The following is a 23,983-nucleotide window of genomic DNA, read 5'->3' on the forward strand; positions in this document are numbered from 1 at the left end:
TGTTATAAAATGAGATGACCAGGACCAGTTTACACAGAAAACAGTATGTATGATAGTGCCCAGGGCCACACTGCATTTGCAACTTTACCCATGCCCTTCCCTCCAGTCACACCAACAACCCTCCATCTTGGCACATCCACACCCAACACGGTATCAGTTAATGCTACCAATTCCTAAGAGACAGGCAGAAAAGCAATATGAATTCATTATGTAGTCAAAACATGATTCTACATTTATTGTCAAAGATAATTTGTAAAAATCATTACAGAACGTATTATTCAACTGCAACTTTTGTGGGAGTTCATATTTGGTATTTTTTTTTTGCATAAAAAGCCCATTAAAATTAAGTGCGCTATAGGGTTTTCATCTTTAACAATAAATTTGGAAATTCTACATTATAGTATCCTTAATTTTGCCTAAATCAAAACTACGTTAAGGTCATTACCATGAAAAACACACATATATAATCACAGGACTGCTCCAGCTCCAATGTCCTATGATAACCTTGAACTCCTGCCTGAATGGCCCTAAACCAACATCCAGAGACCCAGTCAATGGCAGCAGTCACTCCAGCTCCATAGGACCGCAGCCTAGCACACACTCTATAATTGGCTGGTGGCTGCTGCTGGCCCCACATGTGGTAATGACCAGAGGGCAGAGGCCAGGACAGCGACACATTTTATCTAATGAAATGCTGGCGGCTGGTCTTGTCCTGCCTCCTCCTGCAGTAACTGTGTGAATGTACAGTGTATGCCCAATCTGGGTAATGCTTAGGTTGTTACTGTGCAATTACATCACTGGGCTCCCATCCACACAATGTCATGCAAGCCCATGGTCCAATACTGTAAGGTAGGGGTGCATTCACACTGTCATTTTCACTGTGTGTTGCCAATCAGCAAGTAAAAGCAGGAGAAGAACATGGAGAAAATGAGCATGCCTTCCATTTATAATCCTTTATGAATCTGTATATGGACATCTGTGTGAAGGTCTGTAAAGGGGTACAGTTAGGAGACCTCTAGTGCAGACCATTACTTACCTGTTCCTTATAGCTCCTCCTGTCTTTCCACCCTCTTCCAGTCATGGAGCACAAAGTCCTAGTGGGCAGGAAGAGCCTCATTACATAAATCAGGAGCAGGAGAGGAATAGGCTTTCAATTATTGGTATTGAGCGCTGGGACACACAATCAAACATTGGGTGCAGTCTGGCCCATGACACCCATTAGCTGATCTTGCCTATACTGAACTGGTATGCTAGCCATTTCCAACTATTGCTTGTATAAAAAGGAATTCAGATGTCAGTTAGTATATTATTAAACAGGATTTATTTAGCACCAACATATTACGCAGCACTGTATATTAAATAAGGATTTGCAAATGAAGAAAAATTTACTAAAAGTGTTATCTGTATTATTATAACTAGGGAATATTGTCAAACAGTTACCACACAATGCAGTCTAACATACTAACTGAATCTTAAAATAGTGAACATGGCTCTGATTATTCCATTGTATTCATCATATTATACAATTATTTTTCTGGTATACTTTGGGCTTTTAGAACAAAAACAAAAAAATAACTGAAAGTGAATAAAAATTTTATTTATAAATTCACAATAAGTTTTACATAGCATTGTCACAATATGTTCTCTGTAAGATATGAAATAATGTCATCCATGATTTGGTACTGTAAACAAACCTGTAAACCAGACACACAGCATTACAATTTCAGCTTTCTACCATTTACATGCACGCTTAATCAAACATTTAGAAGTGGATGGACTAATGTAAACTTCTTGCAACACAGGCACTGATTGTCCGATGTTTTCCCAAAGTATTTTCCAGACCCATATGTTTTTTTTGGTATTACCTATCAACATGTTTCATTAGTAAATGAAAGTACAGTAAAGCATTTGCACAAATATAAAACATAAACCACTGCATTATGGTACATTCCTTTAAGGACGGCACGTAATCTTACTTTTACATCACCAAATAATAGTTGATGAAGCAAAAGAATCATAAAAGAGAATGTATTTTATATTATTAAAAAGGGCAATTAGATTCCCAATTAACCTGTTGACAATAATAATTTATTCAGCATGGCCCCATCAGCCACGGTGAGCCCAGCAAGCTTTATCTTTATCAGTGCTCATTAAGAAGAGAGTTACATGATTGTCTGTAATCATGGAGGATGCTGCCATCTTTGAGAGGACTTCATGTTTATTGGATTGGAAACGTTTCAGATATTTTCTGTCTAACAGATGGCAAAGATTATAGTGTTCAGAAAATGGACTGGAAAACACATGGGACACAGGATTAAAGTGCAGGGTGTTGTCAGCAGCTATTGAAAGGCATTGTATATTAAATGCACACAAGTGTTCTCTTTGGTTAGCAAAAAATACCTTTTTTTCAACAAAGTGGCACTGATGGGTTGTAAATTCACAACAATATTAAGCTCTACAAACACAATTGACTGGAGATAAAGGTTTACTGGCATAATCTTACTTTTTTTTTCAGCCACCAGGGCTTTGCCACAGGCACTTAAATAAATGACACATTTGGGCACAACTTTTCTGATTTACATTAGATCCATTTTTTTGCTAAGATGGCATTGTCGAGGGGAGTGTAATGAATGTATGTATCCTCTTTACAATCCTGTACATTGTTCAGGTAAAAGGTAAACGTGTATCTCATTTTACAATATATGCTGAAGACAAATGTGGACAGAACCCTAGGTTATTTATACCCCTTTCCCCAAATCTAAACAATAAAGACCTGTAACATTAAAATGTCATATAAAATGTTATATAATGTACCTGAAAATAATAATAGATAAATCTCTTAAAGACAGCTATTCACCTAACCATTAACCCAATTTATAAAATATGCCTGATGCCTAAACCTAATCCAAACCTAAACGTCAAAGGTAAAAGCCAAGTTGTCATCAGAGAAATATAGGTGATATCAATGCGTTTATGCTGAAAATCCTGGCTGTGTTATTCTGCCAAACTGTATTTAGTACTTTCTAAGACCCACAGTAAGCATGTAGGAAAATCAGAATATCATTAATCAAAGAAATAAAAACAGTGTGAGCATGAAAGCAAGTGACAAAACATATGTATAAAATATAGCTGTTGTATTAAAGGATAGTAAAAAAAAAAAAAAAAAAATTCTATAATTCTTCTGCAAATATCACTTTTTGGTCAGTGTTCCATCATCTGTATCATGTGGTAAAATTTAAAAATCCACTGAAATACTGGGAAACCTATTTCTTAAGGAAATGTATGCAGGCATTGAAGGCTAGTAAATACCATAAAAACCTGACTAGTAAATCTTCCATTATGGCTGTGGCAGGTAACATATATGTTAGTGACTACTAGAAAGTAGGAGTCATTCAAGAGATTTTAAAATTTCTATTGTCTCTTGTAATGACATATTCAGTATTAGAATGTTCCTGGAACTGTCACCCTATTCCCAGTCAAGCAGCACATTGTACGTGGACATATATCTACCCTTGCACTACTTTGTACTGCCATAAAAATACCACTGCTCCCCCACAACCTTGACTCAGCACCAGCGTCTCTGGGAAAAGTCTCTATTCCTCTATAAGCAGTGACAAGTCTCTTGGATATCATGCCCTCAGTCCCTGTTGTTTCAGTTTCTATGCAAACACCACTGTCCTCACTTCTATTTACCTATTACTATGACAAATCATTCTCTGCTTGGTGTACCAACAGGTAAAGGGAATTCTCTCCAATGGAACACCACAACAAAAATAAAATAAAAAAAAATTGTTAACCTTTTTACCTCCGACGAACCAGTAAGAGTTTTCTGGTTTAGGAGAACCCTTACTAAAAGTATAGAACAAAGTCAAAAATGCCCTTTACATAAGAAGAATGCAACCTTTAAAATAGTCATCAGAAAATCACCCTTACAGACAGCTAAAAACTACAACTGGCGTTGGTCTTGGAACCAAGCCCAAGAAACCCCTAACAACCTCTTTATGGAGGATCTTTATGATCCCACAGGACCCTAGTTAAGGATGGCCATTCGAAATGATTCTCTAACCATGGTATAATGAAAGCAGCATTTCTGTTTCCTTGAAACAAATCATGATTGCATTAAGCTGGAGTGAATGAAAAAATGTGGAAGAAAACAAAATATGTCTGTCCGCTTTCTAAAAATAGATCTATCAATCCACAGAGGAAAACTGTATCTAAATACCCAAATAATATTTCGATTCTGGTTGTGGAGTGAGGATTCCCATTGCTATTTGTGTCCTTGTTTGAAAATTTTACCTTAACCTGGAAAACACGATGATGACAAGATGATAAAAATCGTTTTTTGGTTTACATTGTGTGAAGAGGACGGAAAGCAAAGAGAACCAGGAAAAAATGGGGGTTATGTTTTTTTTTCCAATCCAAAATAAAAATAAAGTTTTGGATATACTTCATTGCCTTTACTGGCTGCACACAACAGTTAACAAAAGTATAGTTGAAGACAATATTTGTGTGATATTATATATACATTTTGAACATTTGCATTTCACATAAAAACCTTTTTAGAACTCTAGATATCCCCTTTGGTATTGGCTTCTGGATATTACTTTTTTATTATTTAACAGACTGTATATAGCAATTCTAAGGGCAAAAAAAAAATACCAAAATTACAAAAAGTATCCATATAAAAAAAAAAAAAAAAGAAAATATAAAATTATAAAATAAATCAAAAAATATGTTTATATTGAAGATTTGCATAGCTTTACATATATTTGTGTCCATAACAAAGTGCAATGGTACTTTAATTTATGTGTGTTAACCCCTCACCTTATCACGACGGTCTCACCATACCAAACTGCTAAATGCCAATACCTGATTTGTTGCCAAGATCTACAGCACATCCTTATCTTTTGAACACATCAATAAATAATGCATGCTTCCTAAATAAAAATAACATATTGTAATTGTTAAATCATAGTTACTCAAGCTTTTTTTCTTATTCAATAATAGGAAGTCACTTTCTCACATCTGCTGTATGTATGATTTCAAATGTAAATATATTTGAGGGCATCGTATACAGGACAGCCTCTAAAATCTAACTTCCCATTTCGGTGACAGGCTCACTGTTCCAAGGACTCTACATAAAGCTACATAAAATTTAAGGCACCTCCTGAAATTAGTGAGACATTTCCAAATAATGAACACATAGGCAATGGGCATACCATAGGTATCGGTTCTGTTTATAGAACAAACAATTGATGCACACACACGAATGAGTGGTACCTCTCTGTCCTCCTCAATAGGAAAGTACAGTGGTCTTCCCCAGTCAGTGGTTCACTGATCCAGCAGAACATATCAGTGAACCACATTGGAAAGTAGCTGTACACAAGCTAGAGGTTTGCCAGAGATGATCATGATTGTTCATTTTGGGTGACAATTATAAGCCTTGGGGCTCTTTCACACCCATCTTGTGAAACCCCACGGTTGGCAGCTCCTGGGCAAATAGCAAACTGCTGCTGTGGGAGCTAGGAACGGTAAACCGTACTGCAGATAATCAGAATTGCATGTGGCTGCGGCACAATTTGCTAAACCACAACGCATGGTCAAAGGCAACTTGCTTTTGGAACCACACAGCAACCTGCCACAGGCATGTGCAAAAAATGGTTCCAAACATTTCTGATTCGCTTGAATTGGAGAGGTTGGGACTACTCTAAAATGCTGAAGCTCCTCACAGTTTTGTAATAACTTTTTTTTTTTTATAATAGTTTTGTTTGCATAGGAAAACCTGGACAGAGCCAATAAGCTTTAGATAATGCTGCAGAGTACAAACCTCACTGGATTTCTGGAGAAATCAGCTGGTATATTTTGCACCTTAAAAGAAACAATTTTTTCTGGAAGATTTCAAATAAGAAAAGTCAGAAGGAATATATAAAGTTCCGCTTGTTTTTTTTTTTCTTAGCAATTGTGGAGTTTCACTTTAATTTTATGCATTTTGGCAAGGTTGTGTTAGCCATGGAGATTTTCACGATAATCCATACTCACAGTACATTGTTTAGCTCTTAGAATAACACACAGACAAGTATGCACACAATGGATTTCCTGAGTGTGAAGGTGAGAGGTTCCCCACTTCTAGATCCCAAGCCGAACCTTCATCTTCTCATACACCACATAGCTGATACTGACAGCTGGGAGAACTTTCAAGAAGTTTGGAGCAATACCTCTGTACAGGCCTAAAAATCCTTCCTTAGCAATTATCTTACGGAAGAGGCCTCCCATGCTAAGTTGAGGCGCACCCTCTATAGATGCTGCAAAAGATAAAGTGTAACAAAAAAAAAAAAAGTTATTTCACAGAATTGAAATTTACGTTAAAAAAAAAGCGTACACCTTAAGTTAGGGGTACCCATATATACAGTAGAGGATCATTTAACAATGTGTGGAAAGTCTTTAAATGGTTGACACTTGTGTGTAATGTCTAATGGCTGTTGGGGAACAGCTGCACCCATTTTTGGGCAAAGGAATTTTCATTGTTTGTCTATGTGTATTGAATCTGATGATGTACCTTGTGTGTGCACAGGATTCTACAGAGGTCAAGGAAAGTGAAGACAACTTTGTTTCCAGTTGTTACTTCTATTCCATTGTTTCAGATGTGTCATATGCAAATAAAAGATCAGTTCACCTGACAAAGTAGCACTAGTGGATAATTAAAACATGTCCTTGGCTTCATGGCAACAAGGTGACTGGATTTTAATATTCTAACAGAATGTTCCACAGCTTTTCACACCTAGTCATGTATAAAAAAAAAAAAAAACTAACTCAAACCTCTCAATACAGATTATATATTTGAATAAAGGCACTAGGAAAATATGCCTGTTCAATCATTCTTTTTAAAAAACATATCAGTAGATGTAATGCTGTACTGTGGAAAATGTAAGTACATTCTTGGCCCCATACGTCAGTATACCTTATCTTAAGTAGAAACTACCGTTTCTTGATTTATTTTGTATAACTTCTCTCCAGTGTTTACATTTTTGACCACCTATCTATGCAAAATGTATTTCAGTTACAAGTTACAATTCCTTCCATAAATTGCCACTTATTCACCTAATCTGGAATACTTGATTTTAATTAAATGAATTTAAAGTGGTAGTAAGTGGTTGTCCTAAAAATACCTATAAAGTAATGTGGACTGACAACTAATCCTAGTTGGCAGCAAAGTGCAGTACCGTGTCCCTATTCAGGGATATACTCTGCCTGCCTCAGTTTCAGGGTTTTTTAACAGCTGAACTCAATGTCAATAAAAAACATTTAGGGAATATAAAAAAATATAAGTAATTAAACAAATAAAATGGTTTTCCCAAACCATTGCATTTAAAGCATGCCATAAAAATAACCTAAGCTCTTAATCAAAAAGCTGGTGCCATAGCTGATCGCATGTGCATCTGCTGGTCCACAGGCTATGATAGTCTCTTTGGTTGTAAAGGATTGGTAGGTTTAGTTCCTCTTTAATGAAAATAAAATATTACTGCAACTAATTAAAAAAGCTGACGCCATCTTCATCTAAACAGTCTTTAACCAGTTTGTATTTACGGTACATTTCCCCATATTCACTATGCTAAAGACTTCACTTAAAATGGATGTAAAGTTTAAAAATGAAATAGTGTGACCAGGCAGCTTTTTCTTGCAGAAGGGACGCACTATGTCTCTTCTGCAATAGAACAAGGTTCTGACTCTGCAATTTTCTGTTGACTGTAAACAGAGCTGGTCATCTGGCTGAATAACCTCCGGTGTGCATGTGCTGGAGTTCATACAAGAAGGCCTGAGATCAATCCTATTTCTGCTAATGTATTTTTCCATTGCTGATGAGTTACTTATGGTGTACAACCAACCATGTTGATCCAAGACCTGGAACTTGAACTTGGAAAGGCGAGTTTAGTTGCTCTTTAGCCTGTATCAACATGAATGCGGTAGTTCAATAGGAGCCATGAACAACACTGAATGCATGGACTCATAATAATATTCATATGCGGATCATATGAATTAAATAGTGAAGATGGCATAATTTAAATATTAATTTGCCAATTAAACCCCAATATTAATTTGCAGGTAACCATACACACACACACATATACATATATATATCTATATCTATATCTATATATCCTCTTTATGCTAATGTTTTTCTGTTGCTAATGAGTTAATTGTGGTGTGCAGCAACAAAGGTAATTGCCAGGGCCAGTATTCAAATTGGCTGTACATCAGGGTGATCATATCATGTAGATCTGCCCATTTGACATCCAGATTACAGGCAGCTGACTGTATTACTGATGAAAGCGGTGCTTACACATATGGAATCTCTGTATGTATTCTGCTTGCAAAATGTCTGCATTTATGCCATGAAACTCTGTTCATTTCACAGGTACATACAATATGAAAATGCACAAGTAGAGCTAATTGTGGCCCTACATATGCAACAAAAAAATCTTGATACACAAATTAAAATCCCTCATTTTGGTATAAAATTACAAAGCAGATAAAACATTTTACCTTGAGCTTGCATTCTTGTCCTGATGAGAGCTAATGGATAACTGGCTAACTGGCCACAGGTGCTAGATACAGTACCACAGCCCAGCAGGACTAGGACCCCTGGGTTGGCAGAATCTGTAGCATATTTTTGCAGCCAATGATTCTTGAGAGTCTGCGGAAGGCAAACAAGGACAAAAGCTGTTAGTTATGCTAGAAACCAGCAAGTTGAAGGTCAGAACAGTCTATGCACCTCTGCTGTACAGAATGACCATCTTCATACCCTGCCCACTCCTCTTGTGCACATCCCGACCACCATGATCCCCTTTATACTACTCATCTGCACATACCTATCACCATCATACTTTATGCTCGCTTTCCTTCGCATTTGACCATCATCATGTTGACAAATCACACATTCAAGCACTGCATGTACTAAATATTACTTTTGCCTTCACACAGACCAGAATCATGCATTCTGCATTCCTCTAATGCCAATATTGTCCACGATCATGCCTTTCTCTTTTTTCTCTGCACATATTAACCACTGAAATATCCTCTTAACTGCCCGAAAACACTGCCTCAACATTACCAGTTTTGGAATGGGCACACATTGGTTAGTAATACTAGATACTATTAGAAAAACAAGTGTAAGTGGTAATGAATGTTTGCACAGTTTTTGAAACGTAATGCAGTAATAAGGTAAGAAATGTAATTCAGACTGCAGTGATCCATATCAATCAGTAATCAATTTTATTTGATTTTTTCACTGCTCCTTATAAATACTACTATTGCTCTTGGCACTATATTGAGATGTTTTTTAAACTTGCTAACATGGGGAACCCATGATATAAGCTTTAGGTCATCAGGGAACCCCTGCTAATTACTTTATCCACAGCTGACAGTATATTAGTGTGGTGGTCAGTGGGAAGAATACTTCCAACACTGCTGGCCATTAGAAGGAATGTCACCCTTACAGTTTGCCAAAATGATCATTGGTCCCATTGGTAACCTGACAAGCACAAATAGATCATTACTCAGGGAACCCCTAGCAACCTCTGGAGGAACCCTGGTTGACAAACACTGATTTAGAGCTTTGCATGATTATATATTTTGTTAGAACAATGTGAATGCATTCAAAATTCACTTTTGTTAAACATTACTTTTTATATACAATTATATATTTGCGAAAAAAATGGCCTCAATAATGGACTTTTGTATGGTTGGCATGCAGTACTCTCTGGAAAAAAAACACTTCCTGATCCTGTGATTGATTCACAGCTGTTCCAAGCAGCCTTTCTTTAATTTAATTTAATTTTCTTTAATTACAACTTGGGGACTGTTCATGTCTCCTTACAGGAAGTAGACTCTGATCTTCTATACAGCAGCGGGTAGGACTTTGCAAAGATGATTGAAAATTTCTTTGTAGGTAACCGACAAGAAGAGGATTGATTTCTTAAAGCAAAAGTGGTATAAAATTAAGCTCTGCTTCAAAGCAAAATATTTTAGATAGGAGTCTGAAGGTATGTGATCATTACATGTAATGAAGTTACCAGGAGTTATTCAGATCTAAAAGGCTGAATTTATTAAACATAAAGACAAAAAGAATTAATGATTACGAAGATGAGATAGATTACCTCATAAACAGCAAGGTCAATGCCTGCATAGGGAATGATACCCAGGATATTGGGTATATATCCCTTATAAAAAGCCCGGAGTCCTTCCTTTTTAAGAATCTTTTTAGCACAGTCAAACATTCCATTATATTGTCCAGTCTTTCCCACTGCTAAACGAGTCTTCAAAACCTACAGACACAAAAAAAAAAACCTTTAGGTAAAATACAATTAACAAATGTTACCCCGATTAAACTTATTTTCAGAAATAATTTACTTTATATCAAATACAAGGCATGTTCTCCTAGATAGAGTAATACTCATCCTGGTGACTAGTGATGGACAAACTCGGGCAGGATGGGTTTGCTACAGGTTTGATGAGCAGTGCCCTTTGTAGTCAGTAAGGGACAGATTTGAATTACTAATGTAGATATTGGGCTTTGTTCAAATCTGCTGGAGGTTGATAGAGGTGGTAGCCCCCTGACCACCAGAACAGCAATCATCTGAATGTCAGCTGTTAACATTAAAACCACTATTTGTGAAAATTTACACTATTGATCATGTCCCTCCCAGAAGGGGTCTCAGACATGTGTTCTTACAATGAGAAGGAAGGTGGGTTTTTGAATTGCAAACCCTGGCACCTAAATGCCTCAACGAACAGCTTAACCTGAAGGAGATAACTGGTATACAGAGGGCTGGAACATCCTCTGGCTTCTGCTGGTGTTTCCAATAGTCAGGTCTCCCCACCATAGCTCTCAGCTCCCCAGGATCGCTCTGATCCTGCAATAACACAAACCCCTTGTTTCTCCATATTACAATTCTCTGCAACAGTGACAGTTTCCCTACCCAGTACCCCAAACACTGCATCCCCTCTAAGTGTATTCCTTTTTATCAGGCATAGGAACTAAGGAAGGAACTTTACCAGACCAGTATCTAATTAAAACAAACAATCACTATTGTTTAATAAGCTGACTTTTCATGAATTTGATTTAATTATAAAAAAGCAGATTTTAGTACCTCCATTGGATATATAGAAGTCTGTGCCGTTGCTCCAGCCAAAGACCCAGCTATAAATCTCTCAGCCGTACCCAGCTTTCCACTCTCGGAGGTAAACAGCTTCTTGTACTACAAAAATAAAAAAAATGATATGTTATGTGTACAATTTTACATAATGCATAAAACAACTCTAACCTTACAAAACTCTTGTTAAGCTATGGGAAGAATTACATTATTTAATGCTGGGTCAGTTCATCTGTGCTAAGAAATAATAATATGAGCTTGTTCTAAACTCCTGGCAAAGTAACAAAAACAGAGACACCTACTGCATAAAAACTTTTTTAGGTTACTTTTCAAAGGGTATGTTAAGGCATTATTGAAAGTTTGAAGTTTAATAGATACTCTTTGTTGGCCAACTTACAGGAGCTCCCTGACTTTGTAGCAGGTTAATGGGTATTTGTCAGGAACTAAAAACTATAAAAAAACATTAGAAAGTGTGAAATTGCTGCAGAGATACATTTTTCAGCAGAATACCAGAAAAACAATGCCTACTGCATAAGGACTAGGGGTAGACTGAACAAAGGAAAGAAATATAATTTATTAATACTTTTTTTACTGCTTACCAGACTTAGGATGTGTTGGCAACATTAGGGATTTTTTCAGCAAGTACAGTTTTCAGGATATTAAGAGGGAAATAAAGGATCAAATCGGATTATGGGCTGTTAGACAAGTCTTTCTATAAGAGGTTAAACACTATTTACTAATAAGATGCCAAAAAAAAATCCAAGGTAGCAAAAGAGAGTCATATTTTAAAAAGGTTGTACAAAATTTCTGGAGAGAATGGATCATGCCCCAATATTTATAAAATACAACAACAGATTTATAAAATACAACAACAGACAACAGAGAGGACAGATGTTTTCATAGCTTCCAAAGCTTTTGACAGAATAAAGAGGACTTTCCTGTTGTCTCCATGTGAAGACTGCACAACTGTGAATATCTTTGATGTTTTTACAAGCCCAGTAAATCCTGCAATGTCAATTCTTTCATCTTCAATGCTCTACCGATGAACGTCATGTCCGGCCAAGTTTGTTTTATTTGCCTTGCTCTTTTCTGCTTCTCAGAGCCGGCTGATGATGTGCTGCAGCACCATTGTTGATGTGCCACAGGGTATGTGTGAGATTGGGGGTAAACTGTTCTGAAGCCTCCTGGGATATAGATCACACATCCTAGAAGGCTTCAGCAGCAGGCTATATCGTCCGTGGTAGTCGGTCACATAGGAGCTGGAAGGTAACCTTTGCTTTAGTAATTTAGAGTGTACACCCTTTGATGAATCAGACCCTGTTACTGAGCATAAGCGATCCACAATTTACATAAAACGAGTATGTAGGATATTTGTAAGCATTTACTTATTAGAGAAAAGGGGCTTTACTGTATGCTGTGTGTGTGAGAATACAATCTGTCTTACCTGTTCATAGGCCCAGAATTTCATGGCTGTCTCTGGGGCAATTTTAATGACATTAACGCCATTCCCTCGCCAGAGGGATCGGATACCTCCTTCCTTTATCATTTGCTTCAGACCAGCCAGCATGTTTGAGTTTCCTTTGGTCCCATGTACCTGGGGAAAAAAGTATACTTTACATTAGAATGAAAGAACATTACTCTATCCCTTGTGAAAACTATGCATTTTTTTTTATTTAATACCTATTGCTAAAATATTTTGCAAAATAATATTTGTTGTATTTGCCCTTCCATATATCCTAAATACTAGAAAGAAAGAATTATTGTTGTTATTTCACAATTATACTTTAAGAATATCACTAAAAACTTTTAATGCCTATTTTTTCTTCTGAATGACACTCCAAAATACAGGTTATAAAAAGCATTTTAAGGATGGGTGCCAGAAGTCATTTACCTGAATTTAGTAGTTCAATGTTTAGGTTGCAGGCAGATCTGGTTGAACAGTTTGGTACAAACAATACAAGACCATAATAATTTTATTAACAATAGTGTATTTATATAGCGTTGACATATTACACAGCACTTAACATGTCACTAACTGTACTTCGGAGGCTCACAATCTAATGTTCCTACCATAGTGTGATATCAATAACACATATGAAGGATAATTTTAGAGGGGAGCCAATTAATCTAACTGTATGTTTTCAGGATTTTGGAGGAAACCGGAATAGCACAAAATCCATGCAAACACTGGAAGAACATACAAACTCCATTAAGATTATATCCTGGTTGGGATTCAAACCTGGACTCAAAGACCAGAGCACTAACCACTGAGCTACCTTACATGCAATGAATAATTAACTTTCTGCATGTATACACAAAAGTCAAAAACATTTATTATAGGAGTACATTTTATCCAAATGACCTCCAGAAATAAAACAGCGACAGACTTAAATACCTGCATCATGACTTTTAATCGGTCAAGAGGGGCAGTTCCTGTACGGGACACTGCTCCAGCCATCCCACCAGCCAAAAGCTGTTTCCACCATTGACCAGTTTTCTTCTCCTCTTCTGTAAATTCATCTGGTATGGTGAGACTGTCACCAATATCCAACACCTGAAAAAGTATAAACATGGTATAATATGCAGCATTGTATACTATACAGCAATTTTTCTATACTTAGATAAAATGGGTAGGACATCTAGAGCTAAATTTAACACTTGGATGACAAAGTTTCTCCTCTGAAAATAACTATTCACAATAAATTCAGTTCATAAAGCAGACATCAAAACACTGAATTAAATGTAACATGAGGAAAGTAAGGGTGCTGCTATTCCAATGTCATACACTGACTGCATTATCTACGTGTTGTCCAGTCATGTACTTATTTTGCTTTCTAAATCTGTATCTACTATATTGGGTGCCTCCTTCCCTCTGATCTGTTTATTATGTTGCATATGGAGATATATTTACATGGTTGGTTCTTGGTTTAAGTTAAAGCCACTAATGGCCAGTATGTGAAATGCCTTCTCTTTAACCTGACTATAATTATCTGGGAGAAGCCAATACATGTACTCCTCTTACAAGAAAGGTATCCAAATTGTCAGATCATCTAGGATTTTGGCTACCATCACAACTTTTGAAGTGAAACATTTGTAAGGGACCAAGAAATATACATTTCTAGTGGAATTGATTTATTGTTCCAATTTACATATAGCTAGCGTCTCTGCAGCACTGTACAGGGCAATTTCCCATCAGTCTTTGCTTTTGATGTTTTATAGGTTGGTGTTATTTAGGTTGAACTAAAAATTAAAAACAAATTGAGCAGGTATACTCTTTATTTCAGATTAAATATATCATGCAATAAAACAATGTAACCTTTTGTAGATTGTACAATGAGCTGTGCATAAGCCGCTCACTGTACAACGCTGACATACCTCGGTGGCTGGAACAAATAAACTTCTGTGCACATGCATGGAACTTTTCTGCATCAATATAGCCTGACCAAATCTAGATGGCTGAAGATTCTGAACCCAGAATAGGGCTAAGAAAAGATACTGGCACCCACAAAGTTTTAAGGAGAGGAAAGTTTAGTTTTGCTTGCCAGTACTAGTTTGTTTTTTTGGATTTCAAAAGTGCATTGGACAGGTCACAAAAACATTAGGATAATATAAATGACTACACTTGAGTAGACCTTTACTTACTGTTGAATGTTTCCAGTAACGAATAATTTCCTGAATATCATCTGCAGGATTAAACAGGAAGTGGTCTCGCCACTCATTCCAGTCCACAGTAAGGGTGCCATCTGCATCCATACTGCAAGATGAAAGAAAGACTAAATAAAATTTGTTTTCCCAAATTGAAACACTCTTCTAAAGTCATAATCTTAGATATGGTAATTACATTGCATATAAAGTATATGATCTGTTTTGCGGACAAAATGATAAGTATTTCTGTTCATCAAGCCCTTAGATTTATGCCAGTCTAGTGATCTGATTTTTTTCAGCTGCAGTTAGGCATAAAGCTAGGTAACAACATGCTTAAAATTGCATTTTTAATGGACAAAACAGGAGAAATTCATTGTAAGGGATAATTTTACACTGGAGTATAGATGATGTCATTTCTGACCTTTCCTTCTAAAGTGCCAGTCAAATGGATAACAGCAAAATAACAGCCTAAAGAGGTCCCCTAAATTAACTTTACAAAACTCACTGTAACACTTTGCTGGTATTCCCTTAGCACTAAAACATAGGGACCATCAGGTTGGGAAAAACATGGATATTTGGGAGTTCAAAAGAACCACTAGTATATATTTTATAGTTACACACACAGACTCCCTACCCTTTGTGTAGTTTAATTACCTAACGTGGATATACCCTACAAATTCTTTCACTTAGATATTATATAAAATGCCATTTCTGACCCATTGATATATGCAGCTTGCCTTGGTTATGGTTCTGATACCCCGCCATTATTATCTTCCTGAATCACTGACCCATTTTGGAGTATTGAGTTCAGCTAATTGTCACACAGTGATCTGCATGCTTGTTCTAGGTGTGTCAGAAAATTACTGAAAGCTGGAAAGGTCAGACGTAAGCCATATAGTTAGCATTCTCTGCAAAGTTCAGAAATTAAATTTTACATAATCTTTCAGCAGTAGATCTGCTTTAATTACTTTTTTGTAAAAAGGCCATTTCTTCATAATGTTAAAAAATACAAATAAAAAAATGAACCCGTCACAAACCAACATTTTGCAGCTTAAAATATTCAGCACATTACTACAGCCTTTCTGTGGGTATGTCTGTCATTCTTTAAAACCATACTAACACTTTTCATTCAGAAAAATTATAATTAAAAAAAAAAAAAAAAAAAAAAAAAAAAAAAACAATTTTGTTTTCACTAAAACATCAAAAGAAAAAAAAAATCCCAACCTTAAACTTGCAGGAGAAAGTATTCCACAAGAACATATTGTTGGAATGCTCACAGTATTTAACACAAGCACAATTATCGGTAGGTTCCAAGTTTGCCAAAGATGAAATAGGTATTACCATGTATGCTAATAACAAATAAGAATGAATCACCAAGTTTACACATAACCAATAAGTTATATATATATAGCGAGTATACTTTATATTTAAAATATATATTGTTTACCTTGCATAACAGCATAAACATATATGGCACAACACAATTGTCTACATTTTGGCCATTACCTTACTCTGATGACGTCTTAAACTGAATGGAATCGGCTAAAGTTGCATAGTTTGGACAGTAGTTTCTGGTAGCCAACCTCAAACAGACTTCCAAATGATCATCAGTCATGGTGAAACGGTATTTGGGCTTAACTCCTGTGCGCGGTGGAGTCTATTTTGAATGGCAGGGCTCCACGATCTACTCGCGTTGTCTTTGCCATCTATTGGTAGATCGCAATCCACCTGTTGGGCACCCCTGACCTAGTCTGTATATAAATCAACACAATCCCCTTTTTTCAGGGAGCCATTTAGGTCAACAGTGTGGTTTAGAAGCAGAGAGTTGCTTTTTTATTTGTGTTTGTCATACTTTTAATAACCAGTTAATTGGAAATAAAGAATATGAATTTTAATATAATTTCTTGACCTGTGCTTGACGTAGAAAACCCAACTTCATCTTCTACTTTTCTGCATCAATGACATATCTAGGCAGGGGCGTGGTGAATGTGTTTTTTCCTGACACGGAATGTATTGTTTTCAATATTTAGTTCCTGCTACCTACCATGTGAACTTGGGAACAAATATGTAGCAACACTGCATTCTGAAGAAGTTAAACATAGTAGTGGTAATCACGAAAGTGATTGTCAAGGCATTAACAGTAATGAAAACCTCTAAATTGGCCAACAGAAAAATGCATTCAAACAAATAACACTAAAGGCTCTATTTTTAAAACAGAGAATGTAACATTCCCCCAACATTCTCTGGTGGGAATCAATTACTGCCACAATGTTACATTCACTGCTTGGAAAAAAAACACCTGCCTTTGAAATATCAAATGCCAAAATATGAAATAAATTGCACTTCAAGCTTTGGTTGATGATTACTAATATGTACCTCAAGGCATCTGACAAAGGTTTAATAAAATGTTATATGCAAAACTAAGTCTTGGAATATTCAGTAGCATAACAATGGAGAATAAATAAAATGCATTGGATATCTGGTTAAACGTTTCCAGCATAACTGCACAGTTTATTTATTTTTTGTTAGTCATACTCCAACTCAGTCCTCAATCCTCAGTTGGAAAGACCCAGAATTTTTATTGAGCCGGGTGGTAAGAAATTGTAGGCGGGTGGCAAACCCTGTATTGTGACCCAACTCATCAGTAACCATTCAAAAACATCCGGGTGTTTGCTGAAAAGTGCCAGGTGGTGCGCCCAGCTAAAAGGGGCTGGGAGGACACTGCTCCACTCCAAGAAGATGTATAGACAATTTTTGTTTTGGATGGAGTAGAGGAAAATATAAAACCTAACTTACTGCTTCCCGCTAGGAAGATTCATTCTATTTGTCCTTGTGAGCATAGTCAGCCAGACAGAAAATGATGGGACATGCAACATTTTAAAGTGGTCATCACAATAGGAGATGCAGGTACCTCTTCCAATAGGGACTGTTGTTACGTGACTACACTAAGCCTGCAGGGTTTGTCAGAGTCAAGGCACACTGGCATAGACACAGTCATGATTGGAGTGTTGCCCACATTCGGTTGAGTTGTGCTTGCTCAAATTAAGTCAACTGAATAGGAGTTTTCCAATATTAATTTATACTTAGTGTAGGAAGGGAGATTATTTTGCACTATGGTCATCTTGTCCATAATAATAGGTAGGGTTATGTCTTGAGAGACCTATTGTGCATCATTTATTTTCTTTGGGGTTCCTCATTCAATATTTTGCTGATGGGCCCACTGGTTTCTAGTTACATACCTGATTGCAAAAAAAAAAGTTTTGGCTACAGGTACAGGTGAACTTTCAATGTCATGTTGCAGGTGTCATTTGTCAGTACTGATGGAAAGGCTGCAATAAAGCTGTCTAACTTACCTTTTGAGGATTTTCTCAGCATGGTCTGATGAAATTTTTATACCTAAAGCCTTAAGAGAATTTAGGATTTCAGATGCCTCAATCTTTCCTGTAATAATAAAGGTAAAATAAGGAATGAGTGAAAGAATAGACTGTCTATATAAAGAGCAGTTTTTCTGGGAGGTAGCTGTTAAATCGTGGGTAACTAACTGCAATCATTGTTATTGTTAGTAAAAGTGTACATTCCCATGTAACGTCATAAACCCCGAACCCATCTAATCAGTTTGGTTCAGAAGGACACAAGTTTACATAAATCAGACTGATAACGATAATATAATAACTCCACAAAACTAGAAAAGATTTCTCTGTTGTGCAGATGCTAGGATTTACTGCATTTGCTACAGCTCCTAAGGCAGCTAAGAAAAGCCAATAATTAATAACTTACACTTAGAACAAAAACACAATAATAGAGCTTTAAATAACATTTATTAAACCCACACATGTCTCAGTTAGGTCTCACACAGATTCCATAGAAGCCTCCCATTTCTGTATCAGGAAACAATCCTTTGTGGTCGTTCCCAGTGACAATAGAATGAACAAGCACTGTACACACAGCACCGTTTTGGTCAAAGGAGGGGGTAATAAGAGCCAGCATCGTGCCACTATGTTTTCCTATAGAAGACTGATGAATGACATTGGGGAACAGCTGTTCCGTCACTCTATTAAAAGCTAAACCTAAGAAAAAAAAACCTGGAGCTGGGCTTTAAATAAATGCATATATTAAAGATGCATACAACTATCTGTATCCTCACCATCACTGTTTTTGTCTAGGCTGGTAAAAGCAATTTTCATTTTCTTCTCATGTTCTTCTAGATATTTTATGAATTCTGCAAAGTCAAGTTGTCCATCTTTGTTTGTGTCACCAGCTGCTACAATTTTCTGAAAATAAAGACAACAGAGAGATAAAAAAAGTTAATTTTTAAAATATTTAATATATAAGGACAATGCAGGTATTAGTTTACCCCTACACTCCTCAATATACTCATTTCTCCTTTTCTTTAAATCTGCTCCATTCAGCCACTAAAATCCAACAGAAATAATCTGCACTTTATGGTCAATGTGACTCACTTCATGCAAAAGCGCTGCTAAATCAGCAGGCACCAATCCTGTCACAAGGAGAGTATCTATAAACCCTACAAAGGCTACAACTTGAGCGTTTTATAGCCCATACCGGCCATCTTTTCCTGCTTCCAGCATCAGAACAGAGAGGTGATGAAATAAGGGAGAGATAAGAATTCATTCACTGTATGGAGGAGAAGGAACAAAGTAAATCCGTTGCTTACCTCTTCATTAGCTCATCACGTGTACACACGTTAGACTTTGGTCCAATCTCATCTTTGTCTTTCCTCCAATGAGGAAAGACAAAGATGCATGAACAAGCACTGTACATACAACACCGTTGTGATCTATGGAGAGGGGAGGGGGGAGAACGAGCGAGAGGCAAAACGCTGCACTCTCTCCCCTTTACTTGTATTGCAGTCGTTCATTGTTGATGGATTAGCCATGACGAATCCATGAACAGCGTTGGACGACAGGTGCTGTACACACATCAGATTCTTGGCCGATATCAGCCCTAAATCGATAATTGGACGAGAATCATCTAATGTGTGTACGTAGCCTTAGTCGCACATGTGTCTTCCATAGTTAGGTGTACATAAATGTACTTTGCTTTACAAATACTGGCCTTCCAACATTAAATCTCTGTGTGTAAACTGACTTCAGTTACTTAGAACTATAAAGTAGGTTAGGACAATCAGAAGTCCTTATTGTTATGTCAGCCATAGCAGCCTCTGTATTCCTCCCAAGACAAGTATATTTACCTAGTGTGGGACGTCACATCTTGTGGTCTAAGAAACTTTAGCAAAGTATACAGGGCATAATCCTAATCCATCCACACAGTAACATTTTTGTTATATTGTATTTAATCTGTTTAATACAGGGTAAACTTTACAGCTAATTCACTGGGTGCCACCATCTTTCTTTCTTCTTCTGTCCAGCAACAATTCTTTGGACCTCTTAATCCATCCCCAGCACATGCAAGGGATGCCGGAAATGACGAGTTTCCCTGGCAACTAAAGCTTCCAATGTCCATGTGCAGCTCAGCTTTTTACACATTCCCGACGTGATCAGACAGGTAAGACATGTAATAGCAGAAGGCACATTGCCTGTCCCTAACTGCAATAACCACTTGCCTGAATTGCTAATGTTCAATGCAGGACTTTGGTTCCACTTTAAGTATTTTATGAATTTAATTTTCTAGTTTGAAAATTACAGAAAAACTTGTCCACCTACTTGGAATAAATATTTTTCTATTGTATATAACTGTGCTCCTTATCAGTTTTTGTGTGGCTCGCTGTATGACAAAGTGCACATTCATGAAGCCAAAACACTGATTGATATCACACAATAGGCCAGAGGGCCTTAGTTTTATGTTTTATTGATATCAGATCACAACCCAATGCAGGGATAGGCAAGTCTGTTTACTCGCTGCATGAAAACTGAATACATTAACAGTAAAATACATTTTGTTGATATAAAAGGTGTGTGAGGCAGGTTACTGCTTGTAGAACAGAAAATGTTAAAGTTTCTTACAATGAATGGCAACATTTTTCAAATAGGAAATTGATGCATAATGCATACTTCTTAGTCTCTGCAAACTGCAATATATATATATATATATATATATATATATATATATATATATATAAATAAAACTCTAATAAAGTATGCCTACATTGACTATATCATTCATTCAGCTTTTTCTCAGATTGCTTTTCTCTTGGACACTTCTAAGCAAAGCATTGCACAGAACAATGATGATATGAACATTGAAAAACTATGGGATTGCTTCCAAATTCTAGTAAATATGGGGACACATGGTACTTTTTAGTAACCACCCGGAGGTTTTTGGGTGGTTGATGAGCAGTTGGGTCACAATATAGGGGCTTCCACTGGCCTACATTTTCTTCTCACATGGCTTAAAAACATTTCTGGGTCGAACAGTGTTATTGCACAGCAATTAGATTATGTAAAGAAAAAGGTTGAGCACAGGTATCATTTTGAGGTCACAAAAAATCTTGACTCTTGCAGGGGGTTATACACAAGTCTTTCTTTCCTTTCACCAGGGGTTATTTCCTGGCCAGAGATCTTAGTGAGCTGCACATAACATAATTATTTTAGGGTGCACATAAAGGGAACCGGTCATGATAATATGTAATCAGCCATTACTGGCTAGTTTCTGCAGTTGCAGGTTAACTTTTTTCAACTGTTTTACCCATAAAGAACCCTTATAATAATAAGAAAGAATACTCAGTCTCAACTGAAATAAAAGATTTTTTAATTGGTGGCTAATAAAAGGTTTCCCACTACAGTGGAGGATCCTTTGGAGACACCTAAAACATAATGAGAGTCCTGTAGCCGGTCTACCAAGTGAACTATGCTGGCATCAAATAAGAGGGTAAAAGGAACTTTAGGTGCCCTGACATCTGATAAGCATATACCTGTTCTAAGCCAGGGCAATTATAGATCTCCCAAAGCCAGCAGCTTCTATTTTTCAATCCTTATTGATTCCTTAAGGAAACAGCAATTCTGTATTCATTTCAAACAAACTAACCAGGCAGAGTTGGTATTTGTTGGGCCTACTAAATAGTAAACTTACTATTATTTTATGGTAAATATAATGTGTTCTGCAAAGAATGCACATAGGTTTTCATTCATTAACAAATCATTCCTTAGCAACTGGTAAAAAATATGAAGGCTTTGCTCCATTATAACATGACACATGCATTTCTGTACGTCATACTTATTTATAACTTGATAAGTTCCATAAAGTGAACAAAGTCACATCCATGTGCCCATCCTTACCACTCCCTGCAGATATTGATCCCGCAGGACAATTAGGAAGAACAGCTGACAACAGGCCAGCTAGAAACAGCTGAGGACAGCTATAATAACTAGGAATGAAGCATATATATTTATATTGTTAATGGCACCCCAAGATCACAGCAGAAAGATACTGCAGATTGCACAATGTCTGTGTGCAATGCACTGCATTTGGCTGGCCATTCAAATGAATGGGGTGGAGATAACTGAATATTGCTGTGCAAAAGCCAATGCATGTACTTTTAGTAAAATTCACTGCATAGCTTAAGAGAAGCTAGAGGCCATTCCTTCACTGTCTGCATACTTTTACCCACCCCTCGCTACCTAGGTGAAAGGGTAAGTTAGAGGTGGCTAAGCGCTTGCTGCTGAGGATTGCAGGGGTAAGGGGGTGAGGTGGTGCCAGCTATCTGCTCCATGTCAGTTCAGCCTTATTCAGGCCCAACACCATTACATGTGTTTAATAGATTAGAGGCTACATGTGACTACAAACGTTGAAGGAAACAAAAATCAACAATTGACCCATTTGATCAGGTTCATTGGGAATTGCTGTTCTATTTGCGCAGGGGAAAAGCTTTGGGTGACTGATGGCTGCATTAAGTGGTACAAAGCTGTCAGTGTTCCAATTTTTGATCATGTGATCAGATTTTGGCTGGTATCTGATTGGTCCTATGTGCTGCACAGCTGTAATCTATGAAAATTCAGCGGCATCTATGTGTGTATGGGCAGAATGATTCTGTAAACCTATTGTTCTGTAGATCTGGATGAGAGTGATTTTATGCTACCATATAGGCCATGGCCTGAGAATGAAGAGGCTCCTCTATGACATGAATTACAAACCTAGTTATTTAGATCATTTCACAATCTCCATTATAACTCTGGCACAAAGCCAGGCTTGTTCTGCTCCTACACAGGATCGTATAACCTGCCCGCCCCATACACTGAGCAATGAGGATTGCAGGGACTGGGAGCTCTGTAATATGCAGAGAGGAGATCCCAGCAATGACCCCATACAGAGCAGATGAGTCCCCGACCCTGCTCCTCTATTTATACCCGGCATTCACACCCCCAAAACCCGGGGATCACCTACAGGTTAGGGGTCCATCATATACCGGGGGGATAAACACGACTGATCGGACTATTAGTAGCCTGACAGCTCCGACCTCCAAGATCACTGAAAGCAGGGCAAAGTGATAGATCTCCCCATAGGATCACTCACCTCCTCCGCACCGGCCGCTACCGCCATACCCATCGCCTTCAGCCCCTGCTGCAGCTCCAGGATGTCCACCTTGCCATCCTTATTGACGTCCAGCGTATGGAAGAGATCGGCGTACCTAGACTGCGGGTCGGAGCCCTCACACACAGCCGAGCACAGCAACGATCTCCGGATTTGGACAAACATTGCAACTATGAGGATGAGCGGGGAAATGTCCACTTATGTCCGGGGACAGGGCAACACAGGAGGGCTGGGCACCAACACGGAGAGCAGGCCAGCTACACAAATATGTACAAAGAGTGACAGGGCACCGCCCAGAGAGGGGGCGGGGCCTACCGGAGAATGGGCGGGGTCACGAGGGCTTTCCCTGTACGAAAGGGGAGGGGGGCTGCATTCCTGTCACCCCGCCCTCCATGGATACCTCACTGCATACTTCTACTCACAGAGACCTTCCCACATACCCCCTCCCTCACACATACCTCTCCACATACCCCCTCCCTCACACATACCTCTCTACATACCCCCTCCCTCACACATACCTCTCTACATACCCCCTCCCTCACACATACCTCTCTACATACCCCCTCCCTCACACTTACCTCTCCACATAACCCCTCCACACAGATACGTCTCCACACAGATACCTCCCCACATACCCCCTCCACACAGATACCTCCCCACATACCCTCTCCCTCACACCT

At 37.7% G+C, this 23,983-nt stretch overlaps 1 protein-coding gene across 1 annotated transcript; it reads right to left on the reverse strand.

The window, feature by feature from the left end:
- Positions 1-1,576: 1,576 nt before the first annotated feature.
- SLC25A24 (solute carrier family 25 member 24) lies at positions 1,577-23,597 on the reverse strand. The gene is made up of 10 exons (XM_072420034.1): positions 23,286-23,597; positions 18,940-19,066; positions 18,149-18,236; positions 14,793-14,904; positions 13,546-13,704; positions 12,595-12,744; positions 11,148-11,255; positions 10,155-10,322; positions 8,542-8,692; positions 1,577-6,302 (listed from the first exon to the last, which is right to left on the reverse strand). The coding sequence occupies exons 1-10, from the start codon at positions 23,466-23,468 to the stop codon at positions 6,127-6,129; spliced, it is 1,422 nt and encodes a 473-aa protein (XP_072276135.1). The 5' UTR covers positions 23,469-23,597; the 3' UTR covers positions 1,577-6,126.
- Positions 23,598-23,983: the final 386 nt, after the last annotated feature.

The sequence above is a fragment of the Pyxicephalus adspersus genome, chromosome 8, assembly GCF_032062135.1.
Source record: "Pyxicephalus adspersus chromosome 8, UCB_Pads_2.0, whole genome shotgun sequence".
NCBI classification, from domain to species: Eukaryota; Metazoa; Chordata; class Amphibia; order Anura; family Pyxicephalidae; genus Pyxicephalus; species Pyxicephalus adspersus.

Bases quoted from the DNA above. Each gene is read 5' to 3' on its own strand.
- SLC25A24 (XM_072420034.1), bottom strand. From the start codon at position 23,468: ATGTTTGTCCAAATCCGGAGATCGTTGCTGTGCTCGGCTGTGTGTGAG. The intron at 11,256-12,594 runs GTAAGACAGATT...TTATTTTTGTAG, and splicing joins AATTCTGGGCCTATGAACAG to TACAAGAAGCTGTTTACCTC. The intron at 10,323-11,147 runs GTACTAAAATCT...TTGTGTCTGTAG, and splicing joins CTTCTATATATCCAATGGAG to GTTTTGAAGACTCGTTTAGC.